Source organism: Oncorhynchus clarkii, chromosome 20 (assembly GCF_045791955.1).
Source record: "Oncorhynchus clarkii lewisi isolate Uvic-CL-2024 chromosome 20, UVic_Ocla_1.0, whole genome shotgun sequence".
Classification (NCBI taxonomy): domain Eukaryota; kingdom Metazoa; phylum Chordata; class Actinopteri; order Salmoniformes; family Salmonidae; genus Oncorhynchus; species Oncorhynchus clarkii.
The window spans coordinates 1798237-1819318 of NC_092166.1; the positions used below are offsets into that span (position 1 = coordinate 1798237).

Sequence of the window (21082 nt, forward strand, 5' to 3'; positions counted from 1 at the left end):
CATGTGGTGGTGGTGTCAACAGTGGCATGTGGTGGTGGTGGTGTTGTGTCAACAGTAGCATGTGGTGGTGGTGGTGTCAACAATAGCATGTGGTGGTGGTGGTGTTGTGTCAACAGTAGCATGTGGTGTGGTGTCAACAGTAGCATGTGGTGGTGGTGGTGGTGGTGTTGTGTCAACAGTAGCATGTGGTGGTGGTGTCAACAGTAGCATGTGATGGTGGCGGTGTCAACAGTAGCATGTGATGGTGGTGGTGTGTCAACAGTAGCATGTGGTGGTGGTGGTGTTGTGTCAACAGTAGCATGTGGTGGTGGTGTCAACAGTAGCATGTGGTGGTGGTGGTGTTGTGTCAACAGTAGCATGTGGTGGTGGTGGTGTTGTGTCAACAGTAACATGTGGTGGTGGTGGTGTTGTGTCAACAGTAGCATGTGGTGGTGGTGGTGGTGTGTCAACAGTAGCATGTGGTGGTGGTGGTGTTGTGTCAACAGTAGCATGTAGTGGTGGTGGTGGTGTGTCAACAGTAGCATGTGGTGGTGGTGGTGCTGTGTCAACAGTAGCATGTGGTGGTGGTGTCAACAGTAGCATGTGGTGGTGGTGGTGTTGTGTCAACAGTAGCATGTGGTGGTGGTGTCAACAGTAGCATGTGGTGGTGGTGGTGTTGTGTCAACAGAAACATGTGGTGGTGGTGGTGGTGGTGTCAACAGTAGCATGTGGTGGTGGTGGTGTGTCAACAGTAGCATGTGGTGGTGGTGGTGTCAACAGTAGCATGTGGTGGTGGTGTTGTGTCAACAGTAGCATGTGGTGGTGGTGGTGTTGTGTCAACAGTAGCATGTGGTGGTGGTGGTGTCAACAGTAGAATGTGGTGTTGTGTCAACAGTAGCATGTGGTGGTGGTGGTGTGTCAACAGTAGCATGTGGTGGTGGTGTCAACAGTAGCATGTGGTGGTGGTGGTGGTGTCAACAGTAGCATGTGGTGGTGGTGGTGTTGTGTCAACAGTAGCATGTGGTGGTGGTGGTGTTGTGTCAACAGTAGCATGTGGTGGTGGTGGTGTTGTGTCAACAGTAGCATGTGGTGGTGGTGGTGGTGTCAACAGTAGCATGTGATGGTGGTGGTGGTGTCAACAGTAGCATGTGATGGTGGTGGTGGTGTCAACAGTAGCATGTGGTGGTGTTGTGTCAACAGTAGCATGTGGTGGTGGTGGTGGTGTCAACAGTAGCATGTGGTGGTGGTGGTGGTGTCAACAGTGGCATGTGGTGGTGGTGGTGTTGTGTCAACAGTAGCATGTGGTGGTGGTGGTGTCAACAGTAGCATGTGGTGGTGGTGGTGTTGTGTCAACAGTAGCATGTGGTGGTGGTGGTGTTGTGTCAACAGTAGCATGTGGTGTGGTGTCAACAGTAGCATGTGGTGGTGGTGGTGTTGTGTCAACAGTAGCATGTGGTGGTGGTGGTGTGGTGTCAACAGTAGCATGTGGTGGTGGTGGTGGTGTTGTGTCAACAGTAGCATGTGGTGGTGGTGTCAACAGTAGCATGTGATGGTGGCGGTGTCAACAGTAGCATGTGATGGTGGTGGTGTGTCAACAGTAGCATGTGGTGGTGGTGGTGTTGTGTCAACAGTAGCATGTGGTGGTGGTGTCAACAGTAGCATGTGGTGGTGGTGGTGTTGTGTCAACAGTAGCATGTGGTGGTGGTGGTGTTGTGTCAACAGTAACATGTGGTGGTGGTGGTGTTGTGTCAACAGTAGCATGTGGTGGTGGTGGTGGTGGTGTGTCAACAGTAGCATGTGGTGGTGGTGGTGTTGTGTCAACAGTAGCATGTAGTGGTGGTGGTGGTGTGTCAACAGTAGCATGTGGTGGTGGTGGTGCTGTGTCAACAGTAGCATGTGGTGGTGGTGTCAACAGTAGCATGTGGTGGTGGTGGTGTTGTGTCAACAGTAGCATGTGGTGGTGGTGTCAACAGTAGCATGTGGTGGTGGTGGTGTTGTGTCAACAGAAACATGTGGTGGTGGTGGTGGTGGTGTCAACAGTAGCATGTGGTGGTGGTGGTGGTGTGTCAACAGTAGCATGTGGTGGTGGTGGTGTCAACAGTAGCATGTGGTGGTGGTGTTGTGTCAACAGTAGCATGTGGTGGTGGTGTCAACAGTGGCATGTGGTGGTGGTGGTGTTGTGTCAACAGTAGCATGTGGTGGTGGTGGTGTCAACAATAGCATGTGGTGGTGGTGGTGTTGTGTCAACAGTAGCATGTGGTGTGGTGTCAACAGTAGCATGTGGTGGTGGTGGTGGTGGTGTTGTGTCAACAGTAGCATGTGGTGGTGGTGTCAACAGTAGCATGTGATGGTGGCGGTGTCAACAGTAGCATGTGATGGTGGTGGTGTGTCAACAGTAGCATGTGGTGGTGGTGGTGTTGTGTCAACAGTAGCATGTGGTGGTGGTGTCAACAGTAGCATGTGGTGGTGGTGGTGTTGTGTCAACAGTAGCATGTGGTGGTGGTGGTGTTGTGTCAACAGTAACATGTGGTGGTGGTGGTGTTGTGTCAACAGTAGCATGTGGTGGTGGTGGTGGTGTGTCAACAGTAGCATGTGGTGGTGGTGGTGTTGTGTCAACAGTAGCATGTAGTGGTGGTGGTGGTGTGTCAACAGTAGCATGTGGTGGTGGTGGTGCTGTGTCAACAGTAGCATGTGGTGGTGGTGTCAACAGTAGCATGTGGTGGTGGTGGTGTTGTGTCAACAGTAGCATGTGGTGGTGGTGTCAACAGTAGCATGTGGTGGTGGTGGTGTTGTGTCAACAGAAACATGTGGTGGTGGTGGTGGTGGTGTCAACAGTAGCATGTGGTGGTGGTGGTGTGTCAACAGTAGCATGTGGTGGTGGTGGTGTCAACAGTAGCATGTGGTGGTGGTGTTGTGTCAACAGTAGCATGTGGTGGTGGTGGTGTTGTGTCAACAGTAGCATGTGGTGGTGGTGGTGGTGTCAACAGTAGCATGTGGTGGTGGTGGTGTTGTGTCAACAGTAGCATGTGGTGGTGGTGGTGTCAACAGTAGCATGTGGTGGTGGTGGTGTTGTGTCAACAGTAGCATGTGGTGGTGGTGGTGGTGTTGTGTCAACAGTAGCATGTGGTGGTGGTGTCAACAGTAGCATGTGGTGGTGTTGGTGTTGTGTCAACAGTAGCATGTGGTGGTGGTGTCAACAGTAGCATGTGGTGGTGGTGGTGTTGTGTCAACAGTAGCATGTGGTGGTGGTGTCAACAGTAGCATGTGGTGGTGGTGGTGTCAACAGTAGCATGTGGTGGTGGTGGTGTGTCAACAGTAGCATGTGGTGGTGGTGGTGTTGTGTCAACAGTAGCATGTGGTGGTGGTGGAGGTGTCAACAGTAGCATGTGGTGGTGGTGGTGTTGTGTCAACAGTAGCATGTGGTGGTGGTGGTGGTGTCAACAGTAGCATGTGGTGGTGGTGGTGGTGTCAACAGTAGCATGTGGTGGTGGTGGTGGTGGTGTTGTGTCAACAGTAGCATGTGGTGGTGGTGGTGGTGTCAACAGTAGCATGTGGTGGTGGTGGTGTTGTGTCAACAGTAGCATGTGGTGGTGGTGGTGGTGTCAACAGTAGCATGTGGTGGTGGTGGTGGTGTCAACAGTAGCATGTGGTGGTGGTGGTGTCAACAGTAGCATGTGGTGGTGGTGGTGTCAACAGTAGCATGTGGTGGTGGTGGTGTCAACAGTAGCATGTGGTGGTGGTGGTGGTGTCAACAGTAGCATGTGGTGGTGGTGGTGGTGTCAACAGTAGCATGTGGTGGTGGTGGTGGTGTCAACAGTAGCATGTGGTGGTGGTGGTGGTGTCAACAGTAGCATGTGGTGGTGGTGGTGGTGTCAACAGTAGCATGTGGTGGTGGTGGTGGTGTTGTGTCAACAGTAGCATGTGGTGGTGGTGGTGGTGGTGTGTCAACAGTAGCATGTGGTGGTGGTGGTAGTGTGTCAACAGTAGCATGTGGTGGTGGTGTTAACAGTAGCATGTGATGGTGGTGGTGTGTCAACAGTAGCATGTGGTGGTGGTGGTGTTGTGTCAACAGTAGCATGTGGTGGTGGTGTCAACAGTAGCATGTGGTGGTGGTGGTGGTGGTGTTGTGTCAACAGTAGCATGTGGTGGTGGTGTCAACAGTAGCATGTGGTGGTGGTGGTGTTGTGTCAACAGTAGCATGTGGTGGTGGTGGTGGTGTCAACAGTAACATGTGGTGGTGGTGGTGTCAACAGTAGCATGTGGTGGTGGTGGTGGTGTTGTGTCAACAGTAGCATGTGGTGGTGTTGTGTCAACAGTAGCATGTGGTGGTGGTGGTTGTGTCAACAGTAGCATGTGGTGGTGGTGGTGTTGTGTCAACAGTAGCATGTGGTGGTGGTGGTGGTGTCAACAGCAGCATGTGGTGGTGGTGTCAACAGTAGCATGTGGTGGTGGTGTCAACAGTAGCATGTGGTGGTGGTGGTGGTGTTGTGTCAACAGTAGCATGTGGTGGTGGTGGTGTTGTGTCAACAGTAGCATGTGGTGGTGGTGGTGTCAACAGTAGCATGTGGTGGTGGTGGTGGTGTTGTGTCAACAGTAGCATGTGGTGGTGGTGATGTCAACAGTAGCATGTGGTGGTGGTGTCGTCAACAGTAGCATGTGGTGGTGGTGGTGGTGTCAACAGTAGCATGTGGTGGTGGTGGTGTTGTGTCAACAGTAGCATGTGGTGGTGGTGGTGGTGTCAACAGTAGCATGTGGTGGTGGTGTTGTGTCAACAGTAGCATGTGGTGGTGGTGGTGTCAACAGTAGCATGTGGTGGTGGTGTGTCAACAGTAGCATGTGGTGGTGGTGTCGTCAACAGTAGCATGTGGTGGTGGTGGTGGTGTCAACAGTAGCATGTGGTGGTGGTGGTGTTGTGTCAACAGTAGCATGTGGTGGTGGTGGTGTCAACAGTAGCATGTGGTGGTGGTGGTGTCAACAGTAGCATGTGGTGGTGGTGGTGGTGGTGGTGTGTCAACAGTAGCATGTGGTGGTGGTGTCGTCAACAGTAGCATGTGGTGGTGGTGGTGGTGTCAACAGTAGCATGTGGTGGTGGTGGTGTTGTGTCAACAGTAGCATGTGGTGGTGGTGGTGTCAACAGTAGCATGTGGTGGTGGTGGTGGTGGTGTGTCAACAGTAGCATGTGGTGGTGGTGTGTCAACAGTAGCATGTGGTGGTGGTGGTGTCAACAGTAGCATGTGGTGGTGGTGGTGTCAACAGTAGCATGTGGTGGTGGTGTCAACAGTAGCATGTGGTGGTGGTGGTGTCAACAGTAGCATGTGGTGGTGGTGGTGGTGTCAACAGTAGCATGTGGTGGTGGTGTCAACAGTAGCATGGTGGTTTATACTCAAACTAAGGAAGGTAGTTGAGTTGAGGGGTAGACTACACAACATAATCATAACATACCCTGATCTGAGGGCGGTGATGATGGGTAGGTATGGATACTTTAGGGTAGGTTACTTTAGGGTGGGTGAGGTTACTTTTAGGGTAGGTGTGGTTACTTTAGGGTAGGTTACTTTAGGGTAGGTATAGTTACTTTAGGGTGGGTGAGGTTACTTTAGGGTAGGTGTGGTTACTTTAGGGTAGGTGTGGTTACTTTAGGGAAGGTATGGTTACTTTAGGGTAGGTATGGTTACTTTAGGGTAGGTTACTTTAGGGTCAACAGTAGCATGTGGTGGTGGTGGTGTTGTGTCAACAGTAGCATGTGGTGGTGGTGTCAACAGTAGCATGTGGTGGTGGTGGTGTCAACAGTAGCATGTGGTGGTGGTGGTGTGTCAACAGTAGCATGTGGTGGTGGTGGTGTTGTGTCAACAGTAGCATGTGGTGGTGGTGGAGGTGTCAACAGTAGCATGTGGTGGTGGTGGTGTTGTGTCAACAGTAGCATGTGGTGGTGGTGGTGGTGTCAACAGTAGCATGTGGTGGTGGTGGTGGTGTCAACAGTAGCATGTGGTGGTGGTGGTGTTGTGTCAACAGTAGCATGTGGTGGTGGTGGTGGTGTCAACAGTAGCATGTGGTGGTGGTGGTGTTGTGTCAACAGTAGCATGTGGTGGTGGTGGTGGTGTCAACAGTAGCATGTGGTGGTGGTGGTGGTGTCAACAGTAGCATGTGGTGGTGGTGGTGTCAACAGTAGCATGTGGTGGTGGTGGTGTCAACAGTAGCATGTGGTGGTGGTGGTGTCAACAGTAGCATGTGGTGGTGGTGGTGGTGTCAACAGTAGCATGTGGTGGTGGTGGTGGTGTCAACAGTAGCATGTGGTGGTGGTGGTGGTGTCAACAGTAGCATGTGGTGGTGGTGGTGGTGTCAACAGTAGCATGTGGTGGTGGTGGTGGTGTCAACAGTAGCATGTGGTGGTGGTGGTGGTGTTGTGTCAACAGTAGCATGTGGTGGTGGTGGTGGTGGTGTGTCAACAGTAGCATGTGGTGGTGGTGGTAGTGTGTCAACAGTAGCATGTGGTGGTGGTGTTAACAGTAGCATGTGATGGTGGTGGTGTGTCAACAGTAGCATGTGGTGGTGGTGGTGTTGTGTCAACAGTAGCATGTGGTGGTGGTGTCAACAGTAGCATGTGGTGGTGGTGGTGGTGGTGTTGTGTCAACAGTAGCATGTGGTGGTGGTGTCAACAGTAGCATGTGGTGGTGGTGGTGTTGTGTCAACAGTAGCATGTGGTGGTGGTGGTGGTGTCAACAGTAACATGTGGTGGTGGTGGTGTCAACAGTAGCATGTGGTGGTGGTGGTGGTGTTGTGTCAACAGTAGCATGTGGTGGTGTTGTGTCAACAGTAGCATGTGGTGGTGGTGGTTGTGTCAACAGTAGCATGTGGTGGTGGTGGTGTTGTGTCAACAGTAGCATGTGGTGGTGGTGGTGGTGTCAACAGCAGCATGTGGTGGTGGTGTCAACAGTAGCATGTGGTGGTGGTGTCAACAGTAGCATGTGGTGGTGGTGGTGGTGTTGTGTCAACAGTAGCATGTGGTGGTGGTGGTGTTGTGTCAACAGTAGCATGTGGTGGTGGTGGTGTCAACAGTAGCATGTGGTGGTGGTGGTGGTGTTGTGTCAACAGTAGCATGTGGTGGTGGTGATGTCAACAGTAGCATGTGGTGGTGGTGTCGTCAACAGTAGCATGTGGTGGTGGTGGTGGTGTCAACAGTAGCATGTGGTGGTGGTGGTGTTGTGTCAACAGTAGCATGTGGTGGTGGTGGTGGTGTCAACAGTAGCATGTGGTGGTGGTGTTGTGTCAACAGTAGCATGTGGTGGTGGTGGTGTCAACAGTAGCATGTGGTGGTGGTGTGTCAACAGTAGCATGTGGTGGTGGTGTCGTCAACAGTAGCATGTGGTGGTGGTGGTGGTGTCAACAGTAGCATGTGGTGGTGGTGGTGTTGTGTCAACAGTAGCATGTGGTGGTGGTGGTGTCAACAGTAGCATGTGGTGGTGGTGGTGTCAACAGTAGCATGTGGTGGTGGTGGTGGTGGTGGTGTGTCAACAGTAGCATGTGGTGGTGGTGTCGTCAACAGTAGCATGTGGTGGTGGTGGTGGTGTCAACAGTAGCATGTGGTGGTGGTGGTGTTGTGTCAACAGTAGCATGTGGTGGTGGTGGTGTCAACAGTAGCATGTGGTGGTGGTGGTGGTGGTGTGTCAACAGTAGCATGTGGTGGTGGTGTGTCAACAGTAGCATGTGGTGGTGGTGGTGTCAACAGTAGCATGTGGTGGTGGTGGTGTCAACAGTAGCATGTGGTGGTGGTGTCAACAGTAGCATGTGGTGGTGGTGGTGTCAACAGTAGCATGTGGTGGTGGTGGTGGTGTCAACAGTAGCATGTGGTGGTGGTGTCAACAGTAGCATGGTGGTTTATACTCAAACTAAGGAAGGTAGTTGAGTTGAGGGGTAGACTACACAACATAATCATAACATACCCTGATCTGAGGGCGGTGATGATGGGTAGGTATGGATACTTTAGGGTAGGTTACTTTAGGGTGGGTGAGGTTACTTTTAGGGTAGGTGTGGTTACTTTAGGGTAGGTTACTTTAGGGTAGGTATAGTTACTTTAGGGTGGGTGAGGTTACTTTAGGGTAGGTGTGGTTACTTTAGGGTAGGTGTGGTTACTTTAGGGAAGGTATGGTTACTTTAGGGTAGGTATGGTTACTTTAGGGTAGGTTACTTTAGGGTAGGTTACTTTAGGGTAGGGATACATACCCTGATCGGAGGGTGGTGATGATGGGTAGGTATGGTAACTTTAGGGTAGGTTACTTTAGGGTAGGTTAGGGTAGGGGTACATACCCTGATCTGAGGGCGGTGATGATGGGTAGGTATGGTTACTTTAGGGTAGGTGAGGTTACTTTAGGGTAGGTTACTTTAGGGTAGGTTAGGGTAGGGGTACATACCCTGATCGGAGGGTGGTGATGATGGGTAGGTATGGTTACTTTAGGGTAGGGGTACGTACCCTGATCGGAGGGCGGTGATGATGGGTAGGGTAGGTATGGTTACTTTAGGGTAGGTTACTTTAGGGTAGGGATACATACCCTGATCGGAGGGCGGTGATGATGGGTAGGTATGGTTACTTTAGGGTAGGAGTACGTACCCTGATCGGAGGGCGGTGATGATGGGTAGGGTAGGTATGGTTACTTTAGGGTAGGTTACTTTAGGGTAGGGGTACATACCCTGATCGGAGGGCGGTGATGATGGGTAGGGTAGGTTAATTTAGGGTAGGTTAGGGTAGGGGTACATACCCTGATCGGAGGGCGGTGATGATGGGTAGGGTAGGTTAATTTAGGGTAGGTTAGGGTAGGGGTACATACCCTGATCGGAGGGCGGTGATGATGGGTAGGGTAGGTTACTTTACGGTAGGTTAGGGTAGGGGTACATACCCCGATCGGAGGGCGGTGATGATGGGTGGGGTAGGTTACTTTAGGGTAGGTTAGGGTAGGGGAACATACCCTGATCGGAGGGCGTTGATGATGGGTGGGGTAGGTTACTTTAGGGTAGGTTGGGGTAGGGGTACATACCCTGATCGGAGGGCGTTGATGATGGGTGGGGTAGGTTACTTTAGGGTAGGTTGGGGTAGGTGTACATACCCTGATCTGAGGGCGTTGATGATGGGTGGGGTAGGTTACTTTAGGGTAGGTAGGGGTACATGCCCTGATCGGAGGGCGTTGATGATGGGTGGGGTAGGTTACTTTAGGGTAGGGGTACATACCCTGATCGGAGGGCGTTGATGATGGGTGGGGTAGGTTACTTTAGGGTAGGTTGGGGTAGGGATACATACCCTGATCGGAGGGCGGTGATGATGCAGTCGGCACAGAAGCGGTGCAGACATTCCTTGGTTGTCATGGTGTTCTTCAGCATATCCAGACAGATGGGACACATCAGCTCACTGTGGAGGCTCCTGGGAGACACAGCTATCTCCAGCCCATCTGTGATGGCCTCCTACAGGGGACAAACAGACCATGACAGACGGGACACATCAGCTCACTGTGGAGGCTCCTGGGAGACACGGCTATCTCCAGCCCATCTGTGATGGCCTCCTAAAGGGGACAAAGAGACCACGACCCTGCTACAGGGAACAAACAGACCCCGACCCTCCTACAGGGAACGAAGAGACCCCGACCCTGCTACAGGGAACAAACAGACCACGACCCTGCTACAGGGAACAAACAGACCCCGACCCTCCTACAGGGAACGAAGAGACCCCGACCCTGCTACAGGGAACAAACAGACCACGACCCTGCTACAGGGAACAAAGAGACCACGACCCTGCTACAGGGAACAAAGAGACCACGACCCTGCTACAGGGAACAAAGAGACCACGACCCTGCTACAGGGAACAAAGAGACCACGACCCTGCTACAGGGAACAAAGAGACCACGACCCTGCTACAGGGAACAAACAGACCACGACCCTGCTACAGGGAACAAACAGACCACGACCCTGCTACAGGGAACAAACAGACCACGACCCTCTTACAGGGAACAAACAGACCACGACCCTGCTACAGGGAACAAAGAGGCCACGACCCTCCTACAGGGAACAAAGAGGCCACGACCCTCCTACAGGGAACAAAGAGGCCACGACCCTCCTACAGGGAACAAAGAGGCCACGACCCTCCTACAGGGAACAAAGAGGCCACGACCCTCCTACAGGGGACAAACAGACCTCGACCCTCCTACAGGGAACAAACAGACCACGACCCTCCTACAGGGACCAAACAGACCACGACCCTGCTACAGGGAACAAACAGACCCCGACCCTGCTACAGGGAACAAACAGACCACAACCCTCCTACAGGGAACAAAGAGACCACGACCCTCCTACAGGGGACAAACAGACCACGACCCTGCTATACAGGGAACAAACAGACCACGACCCTCCTACAGGGAACAAACAGACGACGACCCTGCTACAGGGAACAAACAGACCACGACCCTGCTACAGGGAACAAACAGACCACGACCCTGCTACAGGGAACAAACAGACCACGACCCTGCTACAGGGAACAAACAGACCACGACCCTGCTACAGGGAACAAACAGACCACGACCCTGCTACAGGGAACAAACAGACCACGACCCTGCTACAGGGAACGAAGAGACCCCGACCCTGCTACAGGGAACGAAGAGACCCCGACCCTGCTACAGGGAACGAAGAGACCCCGACCCTCCTACAGGGAACAAAGAGACCCCGACCCTCCTACAGGGAACGAAGAGACCCCGACCCTCCTACAGGGAACGAAGAGACCCCGACCCTCCTACAGGGAACGAAGAGACCCCGACCCTCCTACAGGGAACGAAGAGACCCCGACCCTCCTACAGGGAACGAAGAGACCCCGACCCTCCTACAGGGAACGAAGAGACCCCGACCCTCCTACAGGGAACGAAGAGACCCCGACCCTCCTACAGGGAACGAAGAGACCCCGACCCTCCTACAGGGAACGAAGAGACCCCGACCCTCCTACAGGGAACGAAGAGACACCGACCCTGCTACAGGGAACAAAGAGACCACGACCCTGCTACAGGGAACAAAGAGACCACGACCCTGCTACAGGGAACAAAGAGACCACGACCCTGCTACAGGGAACAAAGAGACCACGACCCTGCTACAGGGAACAAAGAGACCACGACCCTGCTACAGGGAACAAAGAGACCACGACCCTGCTACAGGGAACAAAGAGACCACGACCCTGCTACAGGGAACAAAGAGATCACGACCCTCCTACAGGGAACAAACGTATTATCGCCCCAGCCCTACCGCTAATTAGACCGTATAACCACCCTACCGCTAATTAGACCGTATTACCGCCCTACCGATGATTAGACCGTATTACCGCCCTACCGCTGGTTAGACCGTATTACCGCCCTACCGCTGGTTAGACCGTATTACCGCCTACCGCTGGTTAGACCGTATTACCGCCCTACCGCTGGTTAGACAGTATTACCGCCCTACCACTGGTTAGACAGTATTACCGCCCTACCACTGGTTAGACCGTATTACCGCCCTACCGCTGGTTAGACCGTATTACCGCCCTACCGCTGGTTAGACCGTATTACCGCCCTACCTCTGGTTAGACCGTATTACCGCCCTACCGCTGATTAGACCGTATTACCGCCCTACCGCTGGTTAGACCGTATTACCGCCCTACCGCTGATTAGACCGTATTACCGCCCTACCACTAATTAGACCGTATTACCGCCCTACCGCTAATTAGACCGTATTACCGCCCTACCAATGATTAGACCGTATTACCGCCGGTTAGACAGTATTACCGCCTACCGCTGGTTAGACCGTATTACCGCCCTACCGCTGGTTAGACCGTATTACCGCCCTACCTCTGGTTAGACCGTATTACCGCCCTACCGCTGATTAGACCGTATTACCGCCCTACCGCTGGTTAGACCGTATTACCGCCCTACCGCTGATTAGACCGTATTACCGCCCTACCACTAATTAGACCGTATTACCGCCCTACCGCTAATTAGACCGTATTACCGCCCTACCGGTGATTAGACCGTATTACCGCCGGTTAGACCGTATTACAGCCTACCGCTGGTTAGACCGTGTTACCGCCCTACCACTAGTTAGACCGTATTACCGCCCTACCGCTAATTAGACCGTATTTCCGCCCTACCGATGATTAGACCGTATTTCCGCCTACCGCTGGTTAGACAGTATTTCCGCCTACCACTGGTTAGACAGTATTTCCGCCTACCGCTGGTTAGACAGTATTACCGCCCTACCGCTGATTAGACCGTATTACCGCCCTACCGATGATTAGACCGTATTACCGCCCTACCGCTGGTTAGACAGTATTACCGCCCTACCGCTGGTTAGACAGTATTACCGCCCTACCGCTGATTAGACCGTATTACCGCCCTACCGCTGATTAGACCGTATTACCGCCCTACCGCTAGTTAGACCGTATTACCGCCTACCGATGATTAGACCGTATTACCGCCTACCGCTGGTTAGACAGTATTACCGCCCTACCGCTAATTAGACCGTATTACCGCCCTACCGCTGATTAGACCGTATTACCGCCCTGCTGGTTAGACCGTATTACCGCCCTACCGCTGGTTAGACCGTATTACCGCCCTACCGCTGGTTAGACCGTATTACCGCCCACCGCTGGTTAGACCGTATTACCGCCCTACCGCTGGTTAGACCGTATTACCGCCCTACCGCTGGTTACAGTATTACCGCCTACCGCTGGTTAGACCGTATTACCGCCCTACCGCTGGTTAGACAGTATTACCGCCTACCGCTGGTTAGACAGTATTACCGCCTACCGCTGGTTAGACAGTATTACCGCCTACCGCTGGTTAGACAGTATTACCGCCTACCGCTGGTTAGACCGTATTACCGCCTTACCTCTGGTTAGAACGTATTACCGCCCTACCGCTAATTAGACCGTATTACCGCCCTACCGCTAATTAGACCGTATTACCGCCCCACCGCTAATTAGACCGTATTACCGCCCTACCGATGATTAGACCGTATTACCGCCTACCGCTGGTTAGACAGTATTACCGCCTACCGCTGGTTAGACCGTATTACCGCCCTACCGCTGGTTAGACCGTATTACCGCCCTACCGCTGGTTAGACCGTATTACCGCCCTACCGCTAATTAGACCGTATTACCGCCCTACCGCTAATTAGACCGTATTACCGCCCTACCGCTAATTAGACCGTATTACCGCCCTACCGACGATTAGACCGTATTTCCGCCTACCGCTGGTTAGACAGTATTACCGCCTACCGCTGGTTAGACAGTATTACCGCCTACCGCTGGTTAGACAGTATTACCGCCTACCGCTGGTTAGACCGTATTACCGCCCTACCGCTGGTTAGACCGTATTACCGCCCTACCGCTGGTTAGACAGTATTACCGCCCTACCGCTGGTTAGACAGTATTACCGCCCTACCGCTGGTTAGACAGTATTACCGCCCTACCGCTGGTTAGACCGTATTACCGCCTACCGCTGGTTAGACCGTATTACCGCCTACCGCTGGTTAGACAGTATTACCGCCCTACCGCTGGTTAGACAGTATTACCGCCCTACCGCTGGTTAGAAAGTATTACCGCCCTACCGCTGGTTAGACCGTATTACCGCCTACCGCTGGTTAGACAGTATTACCGCCCTACCGCTGGTTAGACCGTATTACCGCCCTACCGCTGGTTAGACCGTATTACCGCCCTACCGCTGGTTAGACCGTATTACCGCCCTACCTCTGGTTAGACCGTATTACCCCCCTACCGCTGATTAGACCGTATTACCCCCCTACCGCTGATTAGACCGTATTACCGCCCTACCGCTGGTTAGACCGTATTACCGCACTACCTCTGGTTAGACCGTATTACCGCACTACCTCTGGTTAGACCGTATTACCGCCCTACCGCTGGTTAGACCGTATTACCGCCTACCGCTGGTTAGACAGTATTACCGCCCTACCGCTGGTTAGACCGTATTACCGCCCTACCGCTGGTTAGACCGTATTACCGCCCTACCGCTGGTTAGACCGTATTACCGCCCTACCGCTGGTTAGACCGTATTACCGCCCTACCTCTGGTTAGACCGTATTACCGCCCTACCTCTGGTTAGACCGTATTACCGCCCTACCTCTGGTTAGACCGTATTACCGCCCTACCTCTGGTTAGATCGTATTACCGCCCCACCTCTGGTTAGACCGTATTACCGCCCTACCGCTGGTTAGACAGTATTACCGCCCTACCGCTGGTTAGACCGTATTACCGCCCTACCGATGGTTAGACAGTATTACCGCCCTACCGCTGGTTAGACAGTATTACCGCCCTACCGCTGGTTAGACCGTATTACCGCCTACCGCTGGTTAGACAGTATTACCGCCCTACCGCTGGTTAGACCGTATTACCGCCCTACCGCTGGTTAGACCGTATTACCGCCCTACCGCTGGTTAGACCGTATTACCGCCCTACCGCTGGTTAGACCGTATTACCGCCTACCGCTGGTTAGACCGTATTACCGCCTACCGCTGGTTAGACCGTATTACCGCCCTACCGCTGGTTAGACCGTATTACCGCCTACCGCTGGTTAGACCGTATTACCGCCCTACCGCTGGTTAGACTGTATTACCGCCCTACCGCTGGTTAGACCGTATTACCGCCCTACCGCTGGTTAGACCGTATTACCGCCCCAGGCCTACCGCTAATTAGACCGTTTTACCGCCCTACCGCTGGTTAGACCGTATTACCGCCCTACCGCTGGTTAGACCGTATTACCGCCCTACCGCTGGTTAGACCGTATTACCGCCCCAGGCCTACCGCTAATTAGACCGTATTACCGCCCTACCGCTAATTAGACCGTATTACCGCCTACCGCTGGTTAGACCGTATTACCGCCCTACCGCTGGTTAGACCGTATTACCGCCCTACCGCTGGTTAGACCGTATTACCGCCCTACCGCTGGTTAGACAGTATTACCGCCCTACCGCTAGTTAGACCGTATTACCGCCCTACCGCTGGTTAGACCATATTACCGCCCTACCGCTGGTTAGACCGTATTACCGCCCTACCGCTAGTTAGACCGTATTACCGCCCTACCGCTGGTTAGACCATATTACCGCCCTACCGCTGGTTAGACCGTATTACCACCCTACCGGTAATTAGACCGTATTACCGCCCTACCGATGATTAGACCGTATTACCGCCCCAGGCCTACCTCTGGTTAGACCATATTACCGCCCTACCGCAGTTTAGACAGTATTACCGCCCTACCGCTGGTTAGACCGTATTACCGCCCCAGGCCTACCTCTGGTTAGACCATATTACCGCCCTACCGCTGGTTAGACCGTATTACCGCCCTACCGCTGATTAGACCGTATTACCGCCCCAGGCCTACCTCTGGTTAGACAGTATTACCACCCTACCGCTGTTTAGACAGTATTACCGCCCTACCGCTGGTTAGACCGTATTACCGCCCTACCGCTGGTTAGACCGTATTACCGCCCCAGGCCTACCGCTGGTTAGACCGTATTACCGCCCGAGGCCTACCGCTGGTTAGATCGTATTACCGCCCCAGGCCTACCTCTGGTTAGACTGTATTACCGCCCCAGGCCTACCTCTGGTTAGACCGTATTACCGCCCCAGGCCTACCTCTGGTTAGACCGTATTACCGCCCTACCGCTGGTTAGACCGTATTACCGCCCTACCGCTGGTTAGACCGTATTACCGCCCTACCGCTGGTTAGACCGTATTACCGCCCTACCGCTGGTTAGACCGTATTACCGCCCTACCGCTGGTTAGACCGTATTACCGCCCTACCGCTGGTTAGACCGTATTACCGCCCTACCGCTGGTTAGACCGTATTACCGCCCTACCGCTGGTTAGACCGTATTACCGCCCTACCGCTGGTTAGACCGTATTACCGCCCTACCGCTGGTTAGACCGTATTACCGCCCTACCGCTGGTTAGACCGTATTACCGCCCCAGGCCTACCGCTTGTTAGACCGTATTACCGCCCTACCGCTGGTTAGACCGTATTACCGCCCTACCGCTGGTTAGACCGTATTACCGCCCTACCGCTGGTTAGACCGTATTACCGCCCTACCGCTGGTTAGACCGTATTACCGCCCTACCGCTGGTTAGACCGTTTTACCGCCCTACCGCTGGTTAGACCGTATTACCGCCCTACCGCTGGTTAGACCGTATTACCGCCCTACCGCTGGTTAGACCGTATTACCGCCCTACCGCTGGTTAGACCGTATTACCGCCCTACCGCTGGTTAGACCGTATTACCGCCCTACCGCTGGTTAGACCGTATTACCGCCCTACCGCTGGTTAGACCGTATTACCGCCCTACCGCTGGTTAGACCGTATTACCGCCCCAGGCCTACCTCTGGAAGTATCCAGACCCATTGACTTGTTCCACATTTTGTTACATTTTGTTAAGACACATTTAGTTAGAGTAACAGCCTTATTCTAAAATTGATTAAATTGTACCCCCCCTGCATCACTCTATAACCCATAATGACAAAGAAAAAACAGGTTATTCTGGGTTTTTTTGTGCAAACGTATTAAAGATTTATAAACTGAAATAACATTTACATAAGTATTCAGACCCTTTACTGAGTACTTTGTTGAAGCATCTTTGGCAGTGATTACAGTCTCGGTCTTCTTTGGTACGACGCTACAAGCTTGGTACACCTGTATTCGGGGAGTTTCTCCCCTTCTTCTCTGCAGATCCACTCAAGCTCTGTCAGGTTGGATCGGGAGCGTCGCTATTTTCAGGATGTTCGATTGGGTTCAGGTCTGGGCCGTGACTGGGCCACTCAAAATCATTCAGAAACTAGTCCCGAAGCCACTCCTGCGTTGTCTTGGATGTGTGCTTAGGGTCGTTGACCTGTTAGAAGGTGAACCTTCGCCCCAGTCTGAGGTCCTGAGCGCTTTGGAGCAGGTTTTCATCAAGGATCTCTCTGTACATTGCTCTGTTCATCTTTCCCTCGATCCTGACTAGTCTCCCAGTCCCTGCCTCTGAAAAACACACCCACAGCATGATGCTGCCACCACCATGCTTCACCGGAGGGAAGGTGCCAGGTTTCCTACAGACCTGGCACCTGGCGTGACATTCAGGGCAAAGAGTTCAATCTTGGTTTCAACAGACCAGAGAATCTTGTATCTCATGGTCTGAGAGTCCTTTAGGTGCCTTTTGGCAAACTCCAAGTGGACTGTCATGTGCCTTTTACTGAAGAGTGGCTTCCGTCTGGCCACTTTACCATGAATGCCTGGTTGGTGGAGTGCTGCAGAGACGGGAGAATCTTCCACAAGGACAACCATCTCCACAGAGAAACTCTTGGTCACCTCGGATTCTTGGTCACCTCCCTGACAACGGCCCTTCTATTGCTCTGTTTAGCCGGGTAGACAGCTATAGGAAGAGTCTTGGTCGCTCCAAACTTCTTCCATTTAAGAATGATGGAGGCCGCTGTGTTCTTGGGAACCTTCAATGCTGCAGACATTTTTTTTGGTACCCTTCCCCAGACACAATCCTGTCTCGGAGCACTATGGACAATTCCTTCAACCTCATGGCTTGGTTTTTGCTCTGACATGCACTGTCAACTGTGGGACCTTATGTGTGCCTTTTCCAAATCATGTCCAATCAATTGAACTTACCACAGGTGGACTCCAAGTTGTAGAAACATCAAGGATCATCAATGGAAACAGGATGCACCTGAGCTCAACTTCGAGTCTCAAAGTAAAGGGTTTGAATACTTATGTAAATATAGTATCTCTTTTTTTATTTTGAATACTTAGCAAAAATGTCTAAAAAACAGTTGTTGCTTTGTCATTATGGGGTATTGTGATGTCATTATGGGGTATTGTGATGTCATTATGGGGTATTGTGTGTAGATTGATGAGGGACGTAAAAAATATAAATAAATATAAATGTATATACATTTTATAATAGGGCTGTAACATAACTAAATGCGGAAAGTCAAGGGGTCTGAATACTTTCCGAATGCACTATATGAACCCTGATCTGTGACAAGCTCTCACATCTACATTATGAACTTTAGTTTAAAGTTCATAACTACCTGTGGAATCCTCTGTAGCTCATACAGACTGAGGTGTTACATTAAATGTGGTCCCTACCTGTGGAGTCCTCTGTAACTCATACAGACTGAGTTCCCAGGTCTTACTGAGGGGTTGCACCCCGTTCGTCTGCACTGTCTGCGTCATAGTCCCAATCTGGAATAAAAATAAACATTATCATAATTAAAATGGATCAAAAACACACCCGTCTCTCTCTCTCTCTCCCCGTCCCTCTTACAGACGCTTACTTTTGGTCAGCACTGTTTAACAAAATGTTTTGATTTCATGTGCAGAAAAGAGAAACAGAGAAGCCAGATAAGATAGGTAAATTAGATCATCCGGGGACTGGAAAACTAAAATAATTTAAACATTGCAGTGATGTCAAATCCCTGTTTTGTTGCAGATGCAAAGTTTGGTAACAGAATGACGGAACCAACAGCATAAACTCTCATTATTTATGTTACCAAACATTGGATCTGCACTGTTCTTCAAATGTGAAATGTGAAATGTGATTTTGTTAAATTTTCTGTGGAAATTGTTAAAAAGAGGTCAATGTACAATGAGTTGTGCTTAGGCTTTGGCTTAAAGTTGGCTTAAATTTGCCATCATTGGTTTGAGTTTGACATACCCTTTTAAAGAGAAAAATCTGAGTCTCAGCATCACTCTGTTACCATGGAATTTCCCTTCGACAGCATCTGGTTTGACAGTTAGCTAGGATTCATATCTATATATATATATTTATTTATTTTTTTGCCTCCAAAAGCACATTAAATTAGCTAGCAACCCGGAGTACAATCATACCAATGAATACTTTAATCTATTTTGGGAGGCAACGGTCTTAAAAATGAATGTATTTTATATATCCAGTTGTATGTCCCAGACAGTGGAACATTACATTATTAGCTTGCTAGCACAGCATTAGCAGAGCTAGCAGAGCATTAGCAGAGCTAGCAGAGCATTAGCAGAGCTAGCACAGCATTAGCAGGGCATTAGCAGAGCTAGCAGAGCATTAGCACAGCATTAGCAGAGCATTTGTCTTTGTGTTGAATTATAGCTGCTAACGTTACAGATGTGCGCATACAGAATCGCCTGGATAAAAAGCTACTATATAGCCCTGAACTTTTGATTTTTGTTTTACTTCTAATCATATCTATGCATAATGCCTATGCGCAACAAGATATGTTGTTTTATGTATATTATTCTGCACTCTCACTAGAAACCCCCCCCCCCCCAACATAAAGACAGGTTATCCGGCTAACTAAAGGTTAGCTACAGTAGCTACAACGGAGCCTCATCACCAATCAACGATGCACTAATATACGATCTATTCTTCAGATGTACCATTAGCTAATTCACCCGTTTTATCGTTACTGTAGTCGTCTAGCTATGAAGCTGAAAAAAAAACAATCAAATATCACCGAAACGTGTTTTGTTTATGTACTTACATGCTGTGTTGTGGATACAGACTATGCAGCCAGCGCGTTCCCGTTCTGGCGATTTCAATATGGCGGATGTTTTTGCCTTCGCAGTGGGTTTTGGGAAATGTAGGCAAACTGGCCAACAAAAAATAATCATAAAATTTGCCCCTCGAATTCTTGTTCCGCGAAACGAGAGGGATAGCTGGGCTACAAAATCTGTCTTCTCCAGCAGGCGACTTTTTTTTTCTTCTTTCCGCTCATCAAGCGATTCGTTTTTGTATGGAGGTCAATGAGAGAGCATCGAGTTTTATCGACAAAATAATGTACGGGCTTATTTCGTTATGCTTAGGTTGTTACAAGTGTACCGATATAAGTAGGACACGTGATATCCTGGCAACTTTGAGAACAAATACTTTATATCGGAGTTTTGCCTGTTGTTCACAGCATATCCGATTTATCCTTTGCTGGAATTGTCCCAGTTGAAGCTCCAGATTGCCTTCTATTTTTGAATATATTTATTTTCATTAGCTAGGTTCTCAAATCATTTGCGACAGATATTCATACGAATATTCAAACATCTGCATAACACAATATGCACATTTTTTTCAATAGAGATGTTTCCATCAAACTGACTTTTTGCATAAAAGTGATGACGTAGTGCACATAAATATACATTTTAAATTCCCATGTATCAAATTAAAAATACAAATTAAATGTATTGCCATGTCATTGTTAACTCTACTGACGGTTTGTCAGTGATACTTCACCCTCCTTCACTTCCATTTCTCCTCCTGTCTTCAAGCTCCCTCCTGCTTAAACTTTCTACCATTCTTCTTTAACAAACATCTCCCTTTCTTCCGCCATTTTTAACTGACTCAAGCTCACCCTCTCTCTCTCTCTCTCTCTCTGACCTCTGCCTCTCTCTCTCTTAGACCTCCTCTTCCTCTCTCTTAGACCTCTTCCTCTCTCTCTCTCTCTCTTAGACCTCCTCTGCCTCTCTTTTTCCCTCCATTCCTCTTCCGCATACAAAGTATACATCTCATGATAATACTGCACTTCTCCAGACAACATCTCACTTATAAAGCAGCTGCTTTGTCTTGATGTTATTCAAAGTTTTTCCTTCCTCATCATTTATTTCATCTGTTGCTTAATAAACTGCATGGTTTCCCTGAGTCATAGTGGGAGGACCACACGACATATCATTGTGTGACTCCAAGTTTACTTTGATATGATGGTGATTATACTGAGCAAAAAATATAAAAATGCAACATTCAACAATTTAATTCAAAAACATTCGACCCTCCCATGGCTACACCCCCAGACCCTCCCATGGCTACACCCCTGCCCTCCCATGGCTACACCCCTGCCCTCACAGACCATCCCATGGCTACATCCCCAGACCCTCCCATGGGAGGGCAGGGGTGCAGCCATGGGAGGGCAGGGGTGCAGCCATGGGAGGGCAGGGGTGCAGCCATGGGAGGGCAGGGGTGCAGCCATGGGAGGGTCTGGGAGGGCAGGTGTGTAGCCATGAGCGGGCAGGGGTGCAGCCATGGGAGGGCAGGGGTGCAGCCATGGGAGGGCAGGGGTGCAGCCATGGGAGGGCCTGGGA

General features: G+C 50.9%; 1 protein-coding gene across 2 annotated transcripts in view; it reads right to left on the reverse strand.

Annotated features, from left to right (window-relative positions):
* Positions 1–19661, reverse strand: part of LOC139375771 (E3 ubiquitin-protein ligase RING2-like) — a 42455-nt gene extending 22794 nt beyond the window's left edge. For both annotated transcript variants that reach the window (XM_071117603.1, XM_071117602.1), the window contains exons 1-3: positions 19501–19661; positions 18116–18211; positions 9266–9426 (exon numbers count right to left, since the gene is read on the reverse strand). In XM_071117603.1, the coding sequence (XP_070973704.1) occupies positions 9266–9426; positions 18116–18202 (248 nt within the window). In that variant the 5' untranslated portion in view covers positions 18203–18211; positions 19501–19661. The remainder of the gene's footprint in view (positions 1–9265; positions 9427–18115; positions 18212–19500) is intronic.
* Positions 19662–21082: the final 1421 nt, after the last annotated feature.